At 42.6% G+C, this 19,724-nt stretch overlaps 3 protein-coding genes across 6 annotated transcripts; 2 read left to right on the top strand and 1 right to left on the bottom strand.

Annotated features, from left to right (window-relative positions):
- The first annotated feature begins 39 nt into the window (after positions 1 to 39).
- Positions 40 to 9,997, top strand: LOC308109308 (mitochondrial glycine transporter B-like). Of its 2 annotated transcripts, XM_080462791.1 has the most exons (8): positions 40 to 439; positions 1,767 to 1,865; positions 4,279 to 4,403; positions 6,288 to 6,372; positions 6,797 to 6,976; positions 7,689 to 7,857; positions 8,364 to 8,527; positions 8,966 to 9,997. In XM_080462791.1, the coding sequence occupies exons 2-8, from the start codon at positions 1,854 to 1,856 to the stop codon at positions 9,086 to 9,088; spliced, it is 858 nt and encodes a 285-aa protein (XP_080318917.1). In that variant the 5' UTR covers positions 40 to 439; positions 1,767 to 1,853; the 3' UTR covers positions 9,089 to 9,997. The 2 variants fall into 2 exon arrangements, with proteins under 2 accessions (XP_080318917.1, XP_080318916.1); XM_080462790.1 differs by lacking the exons at positions 40 to 439; positions 1,767 to 1,865 and adding an exon at positions 3,191 to 3,552.
- A 1,230-nt stretch (positions 9,998 to 11,227) lies between these two features.
- LOC308109811 (dromaiocalcin-1-like) lies at positions 11,228 to 11,545 on the bottom strand (the record flags this gene model as incomplete). Its single annotated transcript, XM_080463617.1, has 1 exon — positions 11,228 to 11,545. The coding sequence occupies one exon, from the start codon at positions 11,543 to 11,545 to the stop codon at positions 11,228 to 11,230; it is 318 nt and encodes a 105-aa protein (XP_080319743.1).
- A 2,677-nt stretch (positions 11,546 to 14,222) lies between these two features.
- On the top strand, positions 14,223 to 19,232 carry LOC308110307 (uncharacterized protein). 3 transcript variants are annotated; one of them, XM_080464520.1, is made up of 3 exons: positions 14,223 to 14,680; positions 15,806 to 15,979; positions 18,104 to 18,446. In XM_080464520.1, exons 1-3 carry the CDS (start codon positions 14,596 to 14,598, stop codon positions 18,373 to 18,375), a joined length of 531 nt encoding a protein of 176 aa, XP_080320646.1. In that variant the 5' UTR covers positions 14,223 to 14,595; the 3' UTR covers positions 18,376 to 18,446. The 3 variants fall into 3 exon arrangements, 2 of the variants coding, with proteins under 2 accessions (XP_080320646.1, XP_080320645.1); XM_080464519.1 differs by having other exon boundaries at positions 14,241 to 15,131; positions 18,104 to 19,232; XR_013935377.1 differs by lacking the exon at positions 14,223 to 14,680 and adding an exon at positions 14,904 to 15,084.
- The last annotated feature ends 492 nt before the right edge of the window (positions 19,233 to 19,724 follow it).

Here is a 19,724-nt window from a genome sequence, read left to right as displayed (position 1 = left end):
CGCGCAAGCACGTACACGTGCTCGCTCCGCTGCCCCGGAGGTGAACTGAGCTCATGCTACCAGAAGCTATCAGCTAACTGTCACACGGATAACACCGGCAAACCGCGACAGCCTCGTCCGGAGACGTTTTACTGCCCGTATGAAACCTCTCTCCGTAGAACACGCTGCCTCGGACTGAATTCAGACCAGGATATCAAGTCAATTACTGCTTGATATTTCAAATGTGCGGCAACGTGGAGTTTTATAACTTATCTAAGTGCGCTGGCTAACTTCACTTGCTAACGAGCCTCGGTAGAAGGTTCTGGGGTGTTGACTAACTACTGTCTGTTTCTGAAGTTTAAACGGTCTTCTATTGTAAAGGCAGTGATAAATATGAGCTTTGTGGAACCGGTAGAGGTGAGGGTCACCTCCAGCAGCCCCTGACAGACTTCAGCATCAGGTAAGAGAACTTCCACTGCTGCGTTAGCCTGTTAGCTTGGAGCTAAATTGTCAGAATTGACTATTTACTCTATAGTTGTAGAAACGCCTGGATCAACCGATCCCTTGTCTTTAAATATTGCACTCTGACTCGGAACGGACTAACGTCTTTGTTAGATCCTCCTAAAATGCTGATGTTACTTCACTCTGACAGCTCGCTTGGTAATTTAGCATACTGAAGTCAGCTTGTGGTTCGACAGTACAGGGGAAAGCAATACAAAGATTCACGCTCCTTTAAAAATGCAACTAAGATTAAAACTCCATGTCATTCTTTCAAATCTGAATTTATTCTGGATTTTTGCAATATATGATCAAGAATATCTTATTTTCTTTCTCTATTTAGTTTTTGAAGAGATTCAGCCTAATCTATTAAAACAGATGTTTGAGTAAACTGACATTTATATTTATTTAATTTCACTGCTTTTTCACAAACACAATGATGACATCAACAGTCAGAAACTAATTTGTCGGTTAAACTGATCCGGATAAATTGGATGTGAGAATAATGGTTTTTAACCAGGACCTCAGGAGTTTTTCATCTTAAAAATATAAAATAGAAATGTTAACAAACCGAGCAGTGGCTTTTATAGTTTGGGTGTGCTTCAGGAAGGGGGGAACCAGTGCTAGATATTTCGGAATCGGGGTGGTGCCTTAACCCAGGATCATGTAGTATGTGAAAAGTATTGTTTTTAAAATAAATAGGTTGCGCGTCAAACTAATGAATTAAAACACACATAGCCAGAGTGGAATGGATTTCCACTTCAGCATGAAAAGTTAGGATTCTTTTTTAAAAGGGGGGTTAAGTTCAAAATCACATGTCTCACATTTAAAAGCTTTAAAGATGTAGCATTTTATTTTATATATTAAAGGTTGCTTACCAGCACAAGATAGGATACAGAGGATCACTTTCTTTGTGCTTCTGATTTTGGTCCCGAACCCGAGTAAATTGAAAGTTCTGTTGTCAGAAGGGCATAAAAACTACAGCAGGAAAAGTCTCTGTTGATTCCAGCAGGATTTACAGTAATATCTGATAATGTGACACTCACAGGCATTACACGAAGCATGCAGCGTGAAAGCTGGATGATGATTCGTGAAAGTATTTGATACTCCGATGCACCACTGTTGCTCTGGATTGTTACTGTGGAGATAAAAGTTAGACTTGTTGTTGGGAACTGAATTTTATCTTGAACTGTCAAATGAGAGGCCATCATCCTGCTTTCAGAGACCTTCTTGTCCAGAAATATGACTCCTAATTGTTATTCTGTGATTTTTCTCCCGTTTTGTTTCAGTTCACTTGGCTGAACTTAACCGGCTCTAAAACGGCAGCCGAAGCGGGGGAGAAACTGGACTCATCCGGCTCTGCATCCAGCTCAAAGATGGAGTTTGCGGTGAGTCCAGATGATATTTGGTCATCAGACAGATGGTCACTGCGTACAACAGGGTTTAAATGAATAAACCAGAGTCATAAACTATCAGTTTATATTACAATAAATCTCATGAAGTATTTGAACTGATCCACTGATGAGACTTCATTCAGTCCAGACTGTTGCGCGCTGTCTGGGATGAAATTTAAGAAATGTTTGATCTGGAGATGCACTTTGAACCTCACATTAATTCACTGACCGAGACATACTTCTTTCCTTTAGTGAACTGCTCCAAACTCTTGCTCCATGACGTCACAGTGATCATTATCAATGATGAGCCACGCCTCCACCCTTGTCCCATGTCAAACTCTGCTGCACGACTGATAAACTCGCTCAAACTCGAGATCTCACAGCATATCGCCTTACATTTGGCTCCTGTTTGAGTTCAAAGTTCCTGTTGTGACTTGCAGAGCTCCGAATGCTTGTGCCTCTCTTTACTCCCCACTAGTACTCCATGTGGACACTGACACTTAAATCTCTGTCTGAGTTCAAAGTTAATATGTCAGCTTTTAAAAAAACATCTGAGAGCTTTCTTTGAAGTGCCCTGTGTCCTCTACATCTGCATTTTTATGTATCTATTGTTGCAAGATTTTCATCCGACTTTAGTATATATATTGGCAAATACAGAGGGAAAAATACTAACATTTACATTTAAAGACACCAAATAACCTGAAATGCATATTTTTGGACGGTGAGAGTAAAATTCAGGAAGAACGTGCATCCTCCATGCAGAGATCCCTCTTTTGTTCTGGGGCTTGATAAAGAATTAGAGGAGAAGAACTCATGTAATTCAAAAGATTTCAAACACTAACATGATTATATGCATGAAAGCAGATATCTTATTGGTAGACGTTAAAACAAAAATAATGGTGTATCCTTTCAACTAGGAATGATTTCTACTTTAACTAGAGTAATCATATTTTCCATAAAAACAACCTCTATGTTTGGATGCAGATTTTAGAGACGTCATTGGTAACCACTGAACAATAAACACGGGGCTCAGTTATGTGTAATGTTCACCTCGACTGTCTGTCGAATAACTCAATTGCAAATAGCCTCAATTAGACACACATTTTCTGTGACCCACATATAAAGTCCTCACACACACACACACACACACACACACACACACACACACACACACACACACACACACACACACACACACACACACACACACACACACACACACACACACACACACACACACACACACACACACACACACACACACACACACACACACACCTCATGACTCATGCCATTTGACAAAGATGCAATTTAATGGTGAGCTTTCAGAGGAGCACGGAGCCAAGTACAGATGTGTGAGTGTGTCTCTGAAAGATAAAGATAGAAGCTCATAGAGAAGTGCAGGCTGGATTAAGCTTCTGCTTTGGCTGTGAAACCGGGTGGGGGTGGAGGGAGGACCAGAAGAAAGCCATTGTAGCCTGGTGAGAGAGTGAGAGAGAGTGTGGGGGGGGGGGGGGGGGTGAAAGAGGGGAGGAAGGGTAGGTTTGTGAGAGAGATGGAGGTTTATTTCGTAATATGCCATTTGTAGCGGCGGCAGCATCACAGAGAGCGGGAGGTGGAAGGGGGCAGAATGCAGGAAAAACAGGACTCTCAGAGCCGAACCCCGGGTAGCCTGGGGAAGGTAGGAGCACTGCCGGTTCGTGTCTAATAATGTGTGTGTTACAGTGTCACGTGTGTCCGGACACTTCCATCATATTGTTGAACGTTTACAACAGGCTGTTTCTGTGTGTTTTTTTCATTTATTGCTGAGAGTGATTCTATGTGGTTTCTGTGTGTTCATGTAAATGTGTTGACAACTGTCTGTGTGCCTGTTTGACCATGAGGCATGTAGGCACAGATCATGTTCAGCCTCAGTTTAATTCAACCCAACAGCTCCATTCAGTGTGTGTGTGTGTGCGTGCATGTGAGTGTGTGCGTGCATGTGAGTGTGTGCGTGTTGTGACCTGTCTCTGTGTATCTCCATCATCTCCACCATGCAGGACATCGTCTTCTGCTCGGTGCTGCAGGCTTTTGTTTTTCCAAACTGAAATGTCACAGAAGCATACTTAGGTCCGGTTTATTTAATTTATCTTAGGTATTGATCTGTTTTTGGTGTGCTGTTGTTCTGATATTCAACAAGAGGTGAGCAGGAGAAGATGTTGGGTGACAGGTTGTTCACGTTGGGCTTTTTGGGTTCACTCCGACGAATCCTCACGTTTGCCCTTCTTTTTCGCTTGTCCTCCTCTCTGTCTACAATATTTAAACCCTTTCCTCTGTCTCTGGCCACCATTTTATTCCTCCTGGTTCTTTCACCCCTTCCCTCCCGTGTCATCCTTCCTCATGTCTCTCTCCCTGCCGTCGTCCTCAGGCTCACCCGGCTCTCAAAGCCTTTATGTGCGGCTCTCTCAGTGGCACCTGCTCGACGCTGCTCTTCCAACCTCTGGACCTGGTGAAGACACGGCTGCAGACCCTGCAGAACAATGCCAAGCCAGGGTACAGACACACACACACACACACACACACACACACACACACACTTGCACATTTAATGAGTGTGTACATGCACCGTGGAGTTTTTGGCAAATGAGTAAATGACATAAACACTGTTGCATTTTGCCGCTCGTTGTTATTCAAACATCCATCACAGCCTCAACAAAATGACGCAGGGAAAACCGTCCGTTAACATCTGGAGCTTTACAAGATGTAATTCCCGTAGAAGTTAGCCCGTGTTTAACGTTGCAGGTTTAGTTCAGTTAAACAAGCTGAGCTTCATCCGTTGGTACAGATCAGGTGTGGAAGGCTGAAAACTGCCGTATGAATCCAGATGACCAGGAATCCTCCAACACCGAGCGCCAAAATATCTTTAACAGAGCGAACGCAGTATGTGCAAAGACCAACCGAAACAATGGGTGTAGTTCAGTCTGTGGTGTGGAAACGGGTGACCAGATGACTTTAAAGAAAGCTCAAATATAAATCTAATTGTTATAAGGACATTTATAAATATTTAGTCTCACCTGGACAATGATTGGATTGTGAATAATTTTGGGATTTTACTGTAATTAAAACTTTTGGTTTGCAAAAATGGGACTAATTATTGTACGTTAACTTTAAATATCTGTTGAAATTTTTTAAAACAATTGAAGAAAAGTGAAAAAAATGGAGTAGGAATGTATGGTTCACTTCTATGGCTCCTTTTTGAATATTTCTGTTGTTTTTATTTATATATCTTAAAAATAGTATTGTACATTGTCATACTGCTTTTTATCATGTGGACTGTGCTTTTAGTTCAGATTTTTATCATTTCAGTGTTTGACAGTGTAGAATTGAACTCTGATTAAGTCATCTGATCGTTTGCTGTGATGGTAAAGTGCCACTGAAGCTTTGCATTATGTTCTCACTTGTTTTGGACTGAACCCGTGTGACCCACAGCCTCAGAGAAAACCAGACATAAATCTTCAGATTTATCTTCTGCTTCCATCTTTAATGACGTAAACAAAATTCATGCTGGGTCGCTGCTGTGGGGTATATTCTGTACCAGAACTTCATCACATGTCGGATCATTGTGGTGGATTCACCAGCCAAGAAGTCACCAATTTCTAAAATGTGAAAAGGCATCAAAACAGCAACAGAAACAGTTGTGTTGTTCACATGAATGAAGATCCTGCCGTGACGCGGCTTCTGAACACCGTCACATTGTCAGATGAGCTGCTAAGAAGGTTCAGCAAAACTCTAGATGGTAGCAATCACACTGGAATGGACTGCAGTGATGCAGCAATCATCTGCGAAATCAAAGCTGAGGAGTGTGAGCACATCCTTACTCAGTGTTCTATAAGGTCATTTGACTTTAACGTGACAAGTATTCATGTCTGAGGGTCACAAAAGGTTCAAACATTTCTCATGTGCACAATCAGACACAAGTACAGCAGCGTGCCTCTGGTGTTATCTTTCTTTAGCTGCCCTTTTTTTCTTCTTTCTGTCTTTAACACACACACACGCACACACACACACACACACACACACACACACACACACACACACACACACACACACACACACACACACACACACACACACACACACAGCATAGCAGGACAGAATTTGCTGGCAGTGCCCGCCTCAGTCTATTGTTATGACCCACATAGGACAATTAGTCACAGCAGCACCATCTAATCATGGTGTCAGGCTGCTGGCTTGTAATTACCGCCGCTGGAAGCAGGAACAGGAAACGCTAACGTCTAAAAGTGGAGCTTTCCGGACGCGTGGGGCATAATTTCTGTGGTTGGTTTTACAACAGTCATTCACCACCGGGACAAATGCTTTCTGTGTTTCTGAAGTTTTAATGTGTCAATGTAACAAGACTTTACTCTCTTGTTGCAGCGCGCCGAAGGTGGGGATGTTCACTGTGTTGATCAACGTGATCAGGACAGAGAATTTCTTCAGCCTGTGGAAAGGAGTTTCCCCTGTAAGTAACTGACCTTGTTTATAGTTGTCTGCATCTACAATCATCCCTGCAGTGGTGACACTCGTCATTTGCTTGTTTTCATGTCAGCAGTTGTCAGTGGCAGTGTTTGTCCCGCAGCACAGTTCTCCTGACGCTCTGTCTTTCAGCTCACATTAACGTTCCCTCCATGTTTTTACCGTAGAACAAGTCATTGGTCTAGTTAGAGTTTCTCCAGTACAGGGTCAATCCCAGAATTAAAAAAAACACGTGCACAGAGAGAACATGCAACTCCACCAAAAAAAAAAAAAGACCCAGTCCAGATTCATTCAGTCAAATTAAACATTTTAGTTTAGCTGCTGCTCTGTTGCATCACATTGACGTTACAATCTGATCACATCTTGCTTCTGGAGAAATCTTCAGCTCTGTTCTTTCTTCCCCCACTCAGTCGTTTGTGCGTTGTATCCCCGGGGTGGGGATCTACTTCAGCACCTTCTACTCCCTGAAGCAGCACTTCTTCCTGGACCGAGACCCCAACGCGGGCGAGGCCGTCCTGCTCGGAGCCGGCGCCAGGGCCGTGGCCGGAGTCTGCATGCTCCCATTCACCGTCATCAAAACGCGCTTCGAGGTGAACGTCTGTTTCTCAGACTAACGGCAGATCAAAGTCACAGTGTCTGCGTGTGATTGAGAGAAAACACACACACACACACACACACACACACACACACACACACACACACACACACACACACACACACACACACACACACACACACACACACACACACACACAGCTTCAGACGCATGTTTTTGGAACTGTAGAGGGATTCACATATGAACACACACTTGGAAGATCTACAAGCCAAGACTTTAACCTGCAGTCCAAAACCACTAAAGACAATTAATTTGAACAACGTTCAGCTTCCAGAGTCGCAAAAAAATAATAATAATAATAATGCAATAAATAATTGTTTATGTTCATTTCACATGCTAGTATTTTGTTTTGAGTCACTTTGAGTAGTAATGTTTCCTCCTGCGGGTTTTATGGGAACAACAAAATAAAATAAAAAATTTAAAGTGAGTCTAAAATGTGTCGATAACCAAAACTGTATTTTGTGATGTACTCATGTTCTATAAATCAAAATTTGTTCTAACCTTTAAACAAAGACGTTCTTTCTCTCAACACCTTCTTCTTCCAGAATAATTGCCAACAGAGTATTTAAAATAACCTCTAACTGCATACTTCTACTCGATTCAGTATGAAACTATTGCCCTGGAAGTAGCTGAGTGAATAAACGCACTTCGTACTAACTGTGGCTGTCGTGGTGTTGTTTTCACAGAGCGGACGATACAACTACGTGAGTGTGGCCGGAGCTCTGAGGAGCGTGTATGAGACGGAGGGGGTCAGGGCTCTGTTCTCCGGGCTGACGGCCACGCTGCTCCGAGACGCTCCCTTCTCCGGCATCTACGTCATGTTTTACAGCCAGGCCAAGCGAGCGCTGCCTCCCGGTGAGAGACGCAGGAGCAGCAGAGGAAAGGGAGAGGCAGAGACGAGGACATTTCTCTTATGAAGTGCAGCACGATGGAGTCCCAAAACCTAGAAATAGGTTTTATATGTCAGATTACTTTTTATTAAACTAAATGTTGTTGTTTTTTTACTGCGTCATCCATACATGATGTGACAGCACTCTTACCGTCTTAGTATTGTCGTATTCGACCTTCCAGAGTTTTGACTTGTAGTTTTACTTCTGCTTCTGGTTATTTTGTCATTTCTTAATAGTTGTACAACTTCATGAAATATATGTTGTTTACAACATTTTACTCGTAAACTGACCTTTTCTCTGTTTGTACCTTCATATTTCTGATTTATATACCTGGGAGGTTTTAAAGGTTTGGAGTGAAAAACTGGAGATAAATTCCTTGCATGTGTGTCACACACTCAACCAAAGAAGCAGAGGAGATGTTATTCGGTCATTTCCGATCTCACACCTGACCCCCAATTGATGTTCCCTCAGAGGTGAGCGCCACGGCCTACGCTCCCATGCTGAACTTCGGCTGCGGCATGGTGGCAGGCATCATGGCGTCCGTGGCCACGCAGCCTGCAGACGTGGTCAAGACACACATTCAAGTCAGACCGTCGCACTGCAGCACCGCGGAGGCCATCCGCCACATCTACATGGTCAGTACGCCTATTTAAGTTCATCAGCCATAACATTGTGACCACTATCGTGTGGGTTCAGCTCTTTTTCTGCCAAATCTGTGAAGGTGTTCTGTGATGTCTGCTCCCAAGATGTTAGGAGCAGGTTCTTTAATTCCTGGAAGTCGTGAGGTGAGGCGTCCATGAGCTTGACTAAATACGTCCAGATTTCCCTCCAGGCCAATAACCATACTCAGCCTGCTCATGTCAGACTCCAGCGTCACACCGATGTTGTGACCCTGGAAGAGAACAGCAGAAAATGAAGAATCTTCTTGATTCCTTGTTGTAGCACGAGGTCTTTAAATTATTTTTGCCTCATAGATGCTGCGTAACCTGGAGTGAAGCAATGGTACAACATTGATATAGAAATGCTCCCCCGCTGATCTGTCCTGCTCTGTCCTGCTCTGTCCTCCGCCTCAGGTGTACGGAATAGGCGGCTTCTTCCGTGGAGCGGTGCCGAGATCTCTGCGCCGCACCCTGATGGCTGCTATGGCTTGGACTGTCTATGAACAGCTGATGGCTCGAATGGGCCTTAAATCATGAAGAGGAACCACGTGGACCCAGAAAAAATGGAAAAGATTTAGAGATAATAATATATTTTTTCATTGAAAGCCTCATGGAAGAAGAGAACGGAGCCGAGGAGCCATTAGGGCGATGAGCCACCAGGATGCTGATCTGAGAAAACCGCTGGATGAAAAAGAGTGTGATGACGCTTCATGGGTGTTTGCTGTTATTTAAATGTTTGTGAAAATGTGCCTGTTGATGTCTTTAGGTATGTGTGAGGTTGTGACGTTCTACCTGATCCTCGCCTCCGTCGGTCTCAGACTTGTAGTGACACTTCCTGCTGTGAAATGAACTCTTCCCTCTCGTTGTTTTTGAAACTCTGGCCTGAAAAATGAGCTCAGTATTAAAGCAGCAGTCGGCGAGCAGATGTACTTCACTTCGGCTGAGAAGCTCCGACTTCTGCCACGTGTGTGAAACCTACATGTGATAGAGCAATGTTTCATCCTTGCTGGTTGACGATGATAAAGAGATTTATTTTGTTGAAGGCAGAGACAATCAGACGCGTTCACACAGGTGTATAATGGGAAGAAAAACTAGGGTAAGCCTCTTGCAGATACGTCTTGAAGCTATGCTTCTGCTTTTTTTTTTTTTTTTTTAATTAGTGACACTAACCACATCTGCAGCAAAAACTAATTCAGGACTTTGTGAAAGTTTTTTGTTTAGTAATTCTTGATGATTGTCAAGGTGTCCCGTGGAGTTCCTGGCGACGAGTAGTGATGTGAATCGTAGATTTTATGAATGGGTGCACACGGGAGCAGATCAGCAGAGAAGAAAGATGAAGGCAAACATATAAAAATACTGTGGAAGGTGACAAACACTGGACATCAACTGAGAACGCTCCAAAGTGACCCTTCCTCAATTCAGATTAGAATTTTCATACTGAGGTTTAAAAAAGAAAAAGAAAAAAATCAGTTAATTGGTTGAAATCGTTCCAGTGTTTCAGTTCTTCATTGCAGTTGAAGCATTTCTTAATCATTGTTCAGTGCTGAATGAGTTTACACTGATCAGGTCAGTATTGATCTGCTGCTTCCTGCTGCTGGGGTGGGGGGGGGGGGGGGGGGGTTCGTCCTGTTGCTCGTAGAGGGTATCTGTTTATATAAATATTATTTATTGTTAATATAAGAAAAGATTTGTGTGAATGTTTCTTTAAAAGAAAAAGCCAACTGGACGATTAGTGCATGGAAGTGAACTGGACTGCCAAGAAGATCACTGATCTTTCCTAAATGTACCTCAGAGTAGGAGGACGTGTTCACTGTCTCTCCAGAAGAAATGAGGTGGCCTATGAGCAAAAGCGATCAAGTGAAGCCTCCGTGTTTAACCCCCACCACCCGTACAGGTGCCATCAAACTCACCGTCATTGTTATTTCAGTGTTCATTGTTGCTGTAAATATTTTTGAGTCTGTGCCTGCCTGGTTTTTAAGGTCATTAACCCCCCGCCAAAAGAACCCCTAATTTTTGACTTTTTGTTGTTAAGGGAAAAATGTTGCACAGTTGTTTGTTTTTTTGTCAATAGTTCTTCCTTTGGAATAATAAAATAAAGCACGATAATTCATGAAGTGTGAGGCAGAACTGTTCAAATTGGATGTGTACATTTCTTAACTGAAAATAAAACAATAAAATACTTCTAATCATTTGAAAAATGAAGTCAAACTTGATTTTTCTTGGTTACATTTTATTTTCCAAAATTATTTTCAAGAGCTGTGGTGTTTACAGTCCATGGTGAAAATCGTTTTTCTCACTCTCGCGCCTCCTGCTTTTACAATAGAGGATTATTTATTCAAGATCAATACATTTTCTAAACTGGACTTACATCTGAAACTTCATGAACTTCATTTATAAGTAAAGGAAAGACCATTATAACTTATTCTTTGAATGAAATGTGCATCAAGCGGTCTACAGTTTGTAGATGCTGCATGTCGCTCCCAGTATCACCCACTCTTTTTTTCATCACTTTTGGTAACTTTCTTCCCTGTGTGTGTCGGTGAGTTTAACTCTGCTCTGTCCACATTTTTGTTTTGTCACACTTTACAGTAAAAAACTACTTTTCTGGTCATAAACATTGCAGACGACTGATCACAAACAAACACCTGGAAGCTACAGCACAACTTTAACGGGCATCTAATAGCAGATGAAGTAGAGTTCTTCTGCACAGTCTCTGTTCTCCAACAGTCCTGCTGCGCTCAGAGCTCCGCAGCGTTTGAGCGCCGGACAGAGCCGCTCCGTCTCGTCCCCGTCCCAGGCCTCAAACTGCCGCGCGCTGCCGTCCACCCAGAGCCAGCGGTCCCCCAGGAAGCGCATCCCGATCCACACCGGATCCCGGAGACCGCTCCGCTCCACGGCCCCCAAGGCAATCAACTGGTCGGCCTCCGAAGAGACGCTCACGAGCGAGGCGCTGGTCTGCGCGCAGTGACGCAGCGCGCTCTCCCAGGGCAGCATGTGCGTTGCCACCACTTCAAAACGCACACAGAAAAAAGGATGTGGTGTTGATGGTTCTCTGTCGCGCAGTCCCTTCCATTCACAATCCCAGCAAGCAGAACCTGCACTGTAAGTCGTCCTGGAGGGTTCTCTTTCATCCCACGTGATTTTCCCCGCCGGTCCCGCTCCCGACCACCGCCACTCAGACTCGTTCACGTAGAGACCGATCCAGAATCGACCCGATACTTGGCCACTTGTCGCAGCTCTCAGTGGTTCTTTGTCCCACTCTAAAGATATGGGGGACAGATCAGTGTAATATTTCCTGCAAAACTGCTGCGCCTCGGGCCACGTTTTGTTCTCTTCTACATAAAAATGGTTCTTAAATGTGATCGTGGATGCGGTTAAAGCGAAGAGCGCCTCAAAGATCACAATCCTCATGATGCTGCTTCTGCTGCTGCTTCTGGCAGGTAGATATAGAGAGGAGTCCCGCTACAAAGCCTGTTCCTCTGTGCGTGTCATTTTATCCACCAGGAAACTTCTAATCATGCGTCATGTAAAAACATGCAAAGTCATTAGTCTTTGGTTTAATTCTCGGCAGCGACATTGCAGCTCAATAAACATTTTATGACGTGAGAGTTACCACAAACATCTGACAGTGTTTAGCCTTTAATTTTTAACTTTAATTTCCCGTAGTGACTGAAATGCCTGTGTGAGTGATTGTTCAGCCCTTGATGGAGGGTGGACCTGTCGGGGTCGTACTCAGCCTCCACACTATCGTCAGGTGAGTCTGTCTCTCTCAGTTGGCAGTGGAGATACATGGACGTCTTTAAGATTTTACAGATCTCTTACACTCCCAACACACCCTCGCTTTCACACCAGCTGTATTTAGGTTGAGTTTATTAGGTGGACTATCAGATGCTTCCATCATTTGTAAATTTCATTCACTTTAAATAAAAAAAAACAACAACCCCTCTGTCGGTGTTTAGCACTCTCATGTCACACCAAGAGTATCTGCAGTTGAATCTGCTTATATCTGCATTCCCCCCCTCAAAAAAACATGCACTTGAGGTAAATCGGTGACTTTAAATTGCCGATAGGAAGCAAAAGTGAGTGTGTCAGTGATTGTTTGGCCAGTGATGAACTGGCGAGCTGCTCAAGGTGTTACATGTCTTCGTTTTACTAGTTTCCTGACCCCTGAATCTAGAAGATGCGTCAAAGCTCAGTCGGCATCACTAAATGTTTGGTTTTTGTTCCTATGGGGAATGAATCTGTTAACAAAACACAGATAATGTTATTCGGCTCTCTGTGTGTCACTAAGAACCTGCGTTCGAAGAATCTCAGCAAAACTGCAGCTAAACCAGGTTTTGTAAGCCATTGCAAAGCAAATAAGAACTCTAATGTAAGCCCACATTCAGACGATGCAGCAGCGATCACAAGGTGGATCAAATCCAGTCAGGCTTCACCGTCAAGAGTAAAATAAATCAGAATACTTGTTTTCTTACATTTGCAAGGTATTGGCCAGATTCCCTGAAGCGAGAAGCCGCTTCCTAAACAGCTTTGCAATGGAAATGTATTTCCCTTTCACCTTGAGAGGCCAAATATCCTATTTTGACTGGGTCAGAAACCTTGTCACAGTTCATCGGAGTACAGTGAAAGACTTTGTGGGAGTATTGAATCCTTTTTTTTTTGCATGAAAAGCGGCCACTACTAAAGTTGTTGGAGTTATGGGTCAGGTGGGATGACCTTGTGGAAAATGTAACTAGAACATATGAAACTGTTCCTAATCAACTTTAAAGCAGCTTCAGGTAAATCACATGAAACGCAAAGTTCAGGAGTAGAATTCACTTGAATCTTTATTTTAAAAAAAACACAAAGATGTTTAATTTCTATACTATAAATCATGTGCAGACGGTTTATAAGGCTACATTTTCTCAGCAATTAGTATTAACATCTGAGGAAAAATGAAATGAAAATGAAAGCATCACTTCAGAATCCACATGCATCTTCATCCTGCCTTATCACACTGATGGATGAGTGATTAATTGATCATTTTATCTTGTGAACTTCTAACTTGTGTGTTCAGTCAAACCAATAAACTTTTATATGTGTTAATGTATCTTTGTTACATTAAGCAGGTTTTTGTTTAACTTCCTTTTATTTTTATGTTTGTCTTTCAGTGAGAGTGAAATATTTTAAGAATGTGATTATCACTGGATTGAAAAAAAACGTGTTTTACATTGAAAGTTAAATAGCTGAATAACCTAATGAATTGGTTAATTACAGTCTGAGGCTCATAGAAAAATATTTTGGGGTCAAACTTTGCACAGTCATCAGGTTCGAAAAAAATTCCGATAATTTAGGGGAGTTACATATGTGACTTATGAAATTGTCTTAACAGCGCCACCTGGAAAATGGCAGAAAGGTAGCCCCCCAGAGACAACATCGTCCACCTCAATCAAAACAGGTCCAAATCTCAACATGTCATGTTAAAGTAATAAAACTATTATAAGCTTAATAAACAACACATTATAAGCACACAACTGCACTTAATAAACAAAGAAGAAAAGATAATACAAACAGGCTCCAGAAATGGGCGGAAACCCGCTCAGTCTGGCAACACCGTGCAAGTTAGAACATCCGGTTCCATAAGGAAGGAGCTACAACGCAGCCGTTTGCTGATTGGTCAGTGACGATTGTCGCGCGCAGCAAGCCCGCCATATTTAAAAAGTTCATGATCTATTCTCTCGAGCCTTTACGTTGTTGTTCTTGTACGCAGCTTTGCGCACACTTGTTATCTCGTTTTTTGAAATATCGGGGCACCACACAGAAACCTGGTCTTCCGAAGAGGTGCGGACGTTCCTCCCCATTAGTGAGCACGAGTTTCAGCGGAAGGTTTTCCAAGTTGTGTCGCGGAGAATAGAGGCTCAGTGTCTTACTGGCTCGGACGCCTGAACAGTGCCGCCGCACTCTATGGAGACGGAGGAGCGACGACCGGGGAGTGAGGGGCCTCAGCAGTCGGAGTGGGGCCCAGGGGAAATACTCGCCGTGTTTCGACACGACGGGCACTTGTCATGGCCATAGACCGGCGAGTCCGGGGAGAGAAGGTGGCCTGGGACACTGGCACTGCCCTGCTCGACTCTCCAGTGGCGGAGAACGGTACGTTTTATCTCCTGGACTGTGTTTACAACCTCTGCTCATTGTAGTGTAGCTATGTGATAATTTATTTGACATTCAATTCCGAGCTTTTCTTTTGACATTGACGTTCAAAGCGGTGCAAGACCTCGCATGTTTTTGGTTTGCTCGCCACTCAGCTGCGCGTCCGCTGCAAGTGACGTAGTCACTACCGGAAGTGGAGGGGGCGGGGAACTCTGCCATGTTGGACGGAAAACGCAGGCTGGCCGTTTCGCAAGTCGCGGTATAAAAACGTCGGAAAAAGTTTGAAAAATGGATCGAGCGATGGTTGCTGGCATTGTTGGGGTAATGTATGTTGAAGCCGAGGAGGAAGCAGCACGACTGCGGAGGCGGAACCTGACGAGAAGAGCCAGGATGCTGAAGAGGAGGTGGATAACGAGACGGGCCCTGTTGGCTTACCTGTCTAGTTCGATAGGTGGGCGTAAAACCTGGCTGATTTGTTAATGACTATATAGGACGTTCTACAATGTAGGAAAATGTGGTAAAACTGGTTGTACCTTTTCTGTCACCCACACTCTGTGCATAGTACAGTGTTACTATTACTTCTCGCCTCCCTGGCACCCCAAACTGTACTTCTATTACTATTCATCTTCTAAGTTGCCCTGGGTGGTCGTGTATTGGACCCCTGCATGATAAGCTCCAAGCTTTTTTGGGTGTCCATTTTTTTCACAGTATTCACCTATTTCACGCACAAGTCAATATCCCTGGTTGTATGTGGGAAATTGTGGGAAATAAATGGAATGAAGCTATCAGTGAAAGGTGATCAGACATGCTCCTTTAATACAACAATTATTTTACTGTTTGCGTTACTGAAGATCCCTGATGTATATGAAATGGATTAACCAGCATTCTACATACCCGCCAGACTTTTGTCATCATTCAGGTCTTATCATTATATGCTGTATCACAGTGTGAGTGATCATCTTCAACAGTGTGAGCCGCTTCATCAGTGATATAGATTACGACGGTTTTAAACAGAATTCACACGAACCCTGACGTGACGTCTTCGCGATCTATTGTCTGTGTACTTGTTTGCTGTTGTGTTACTAGAGCTGTCCGAGTTGACGTGTGGCTTGTGTTACATTTCAGAAGGAGAAAGTGTTTCGAGCGACACCGATCTGTCCACCTCCTCTGAGGATGAAGTTGGAAGGTCCTGCACTCTGGCACCAGCAACCGTGGCATCAACACCGTCTCCTGCAATGCCGAGACTGACAGGGCCATCTCCTGCCACAGTGTCCAGCACACAGCTTCACTCAGGCATGGGTAAGAACCTTGCACATTAATAGGCGTGTTGTGTTGAATTGTGCTGCACTGCAGTATTTATCATGTGTAGTCGTATTTTCTCAAGCAAATGCACATTTACATACACTAGTGCTACTTCTGTAACTGAATACTCTTATAAACATAAACATTAGACACTGTGTACTGTGGATGCACAGTACTGCAATAAATATTGGCTGCTGCTGTGAATACAACTCCATTTTGCTCTGGCAAACTGTCAGTTGAAGTTGTCTGGAATAAGTACAGCTTATGGATGCCAGTCCTTTTAGGGATGCACTGATCCACGTTTTTTTCACTTCTGATCCGATTAGGGCTGCAACTAACGATTATTTTCATAATCGATTAATCGGTCGATTATATTTCCGATTAACTGATGAATCAGACAAAAAAAAACATCTCAAATTGTAGGACCAGTTGATATTGAATGAACCAAACACCAGATATGTTATGGTTATTTAAAAGCACATAACTGAACCAATACAAAAATGTATACTATATATACACACACACACGCACGGACATGTATATAAGATGTATACAACATAATTATTGAATAAGATTTAATTTACTTCAGGGACCACGTACAGTCCAGTTTCATCCTGAGTGGACCAGACTGATAAAATATTGCTATAATAAACTTTAAATTTACACTTGAAAGTTTTTCTTTGTTGTGGTCACAGTGCACGTGATGAAATCTTCTATATTTTGGTAAGATCAAACAGTTAGTACCGGAAATGGCTACAATCTTAACATAGTCACTTTTAATGACATATTGTAGTGCAAAATACAGTGAAATGTAAAAAAAATAACTTGTATAAATCCTATATAACCTCCTTGCTTGGTGGGACCAGATTGGAGCCTCTTGGTCAGTTTTGGCCAATGGGCCTTATGTTCTCTGCTGTTAAATGAAAGTGAAACTAATGAAGAGGAGCTTTACAGATCAACACCATGCTGGGGGGGGGGGGGGGGGGGGTTGATGATTCAGATCTCAAAACTAATCTCCTGACACCACAACGTCTGAATATTCCAGTAATCGGGTCCAGCACAAGTATTTTGGCCATTTTTCGCTCAGCTTGAAATTTTCCAGGAAAACTTGTCTGCGTTCGGCAGGTTGTCGCTCATTAAGGCTTGTTAACAGTTAGATATGTGTCCCAGCACAATGACGTGTCCAGTACAGCGTGTCACTCTTACCAGGTCCGCTCCTCACAGGTTCTACTGTACCGCCTCCGCCTTGCTCCGTTCAACTCGCTCTGCGGGTTGAGGTTCTGTTTGTAAACTTTATTTCAGTCAGCCAGCATTGATAAAGCTCCGAACGGGAAGTAAACGGCTCCGCAACATGGTGAGTGGCGCATAAATCGCGCGACACAACTAATCCATAATGAAATTTGTTGCCAACACTTTTAATAATCAAATTTTATCGATTCGTTGTTGCAGCCGTAGATCCGATACCTGAATTTGGATATCTGCCGATACAGACACTATTCCGATACCAGAGCTCTGTTTGCTTTAATATTATTATTATCATTATTGTTGACTTTATATGAGGCTGTAATAAACTCCTCCCAGGCAAGTATGAAATGTACAAATGTATGCATGTATTCTCCCAAAATGCAACTTGAGGTTAGTATAAGGTCAGAAAAGGAAGCCGTACAAAGTATTTTTGTTCAATTTGGGCAATGTGGGGGTCTGAATGACATCATCATCTCATAATAAACTTGTTATATCTTTAAAACCTCAGAATCACTTTATTATACCATGGGGGAATTATTTAGCAACGCAGCACAAACAGCAGTTTTTCCAGCACTAATGTAGCACAAACGATTTAGACTATTTTCACAGTTTTGGGTGGAGTTGGGCGTAGCTTCACGGAGGTGTGACTCGCCTGCTCCAGTGGAGACGCTGCTGTTCATTGTTTTGATGCTGCAGTCAGTGCTGTTCTCGGTGACGCCTGGCTGCAGAGGCCACCTCGCTGTATAACAGCTTTGTGGTGTTTTGAGCGTAAAATACCGTGAATTACGTTGATATTGAAACCCGATACTGGATATGATCGGCCTCATCCCTAAGTGCTTTTGCTTAACAGCTCCCCTGTCTTGTTTTGCTGTTTAGCCAGGAGGAGGCGGGATCACTACAATGACATGCTTGTGTGTCTGAGGGAGATGCAGGCCTTGGAGCAAAGGCACATGGATCGTTCCCTGGAGATACAATGTCGTTCCCTGGAGATACAACGTCGTTCCCTGCAGTTGCAGACACAGGAATCAAATGCAGCAAGGCAGTTTTATGAGAGACAAGACTTGGGCGACAAATTTCTGCAGGGCATTGCTCTGCTGGTGCAGGCCCTCAGACCCCAGCGTGACCTTGCTGCAGAACCTACGGATTGATTGCCTTGTATTGTAAAGTTACATCGCATTGTAAATAAAAAAACATTTTTATACCTCATGTGTACATGCTCAACATCGGCACAGGAATATCTTTCCATACCACCATAGCAGTGAGATAAGGTTTTAGCACAGTAATAACATTGAACGCTGACATTTCTTTTAAGTTTGTGACACTGAATATGACGTTTTCTTGAAGAATATGCCATTTTAGTCTGAAACAACTGGCAGTAGATTTTTATAAAGTTCAGATGCAATAGAAAATGAGGTCACACAGTGTTACTAAGGGCACATTCACACTGCAGGGAAATGTGACCCAATTCAGATTATTATTCTTTTTTTTTTTGCCCACAAGTGACCCATATTCAACCTGATTTTTGGCTGTGTGAAAGCTCCAGTTCAGATTTTTCTTTTGCACAGCAGACCCATGCCTCCTTCCTATGTGGTACCAATTCTGATATTTTTCTACATGTGACTGCTTTGTCATTGACATGTGACTAACGTCACACATAAGTGCCGGAGGAAGCGGCTCTGCCAAAATGTTCAAAGCTGTGCTTTTTTTTTCCTCCCTCATTCTCCTTCTTTTCCTCATTGTGTCGGCTTGTATTTAACAACCACTTGAAAATGGCCAAATTTTTCTATCTTTTAACTTTATTTTGTGCGTTTTTGTGTTTATTGGATGGCGTTTTCTTTATAACACACATAGTTTTAAGTTACTATATGATAAACACTGCCCAATCAAACAATGCAGTAGGAAAGGAAGGCATAATGATAATCAATGGATCACAAAGGGGTTAATAAATGCATGTAAGAAGAAAAATACATTATATAGAGAACTTATAAAACAAAACCATTGAGGCAGAAAATAAATACTTGAAATTATAAAAATAAACTAATATGAGAACAAGTAAAAAGGACTATTACAATAAAATACTAGAAAATAAAGATATTAAAGGTATTTGGAAAGTATTAAGTATTATTAGAAATGTTCTCAGTAATGACAATTTTCCCAATTACTTTGTTGAAAATGATATAAAGATCAATAATATGGACTTGGTGGTGAATAAATTTAATGACTTCTTTGTTAATGTAAGACTGAACCTGGCAGAAAAAATTCCTGCTCCAACAAAAGGTGTTGAGATATTAGTAGATAAAAACCCAAATTCCATGTTTCAAAATCTGTTGGAAACCTCAAATAAAACAAGTTCAAAAGAAAATATCGAGAAGCATCTCAGTCCTGGCCAAAGCTAAGTACTTGCTAGACCAGAAATCTTGTTATATTCTGCACAACTCCCTGATACTACCTTATCTAACTTACTGTGTGGAAGTATGGGGAAATACTTGGGCAAATT

The sequence above is a fragment of the Lipophrys pholis genome (genome assembly GCF_963383615.2).
Source record: "Lipophrys pholis genome assembly, chromosome: 5".
NCBI lineage: Eukaryota > Metazoa > Chordata > Actinopteri > Blenniiformes > Blenniidae > Lipophrys > Lipophrys pholis.
Note: the sequence above shows the minus strand (reverse complement) of the source record. Positions and strands in the feature narration are given on the sequence as shown.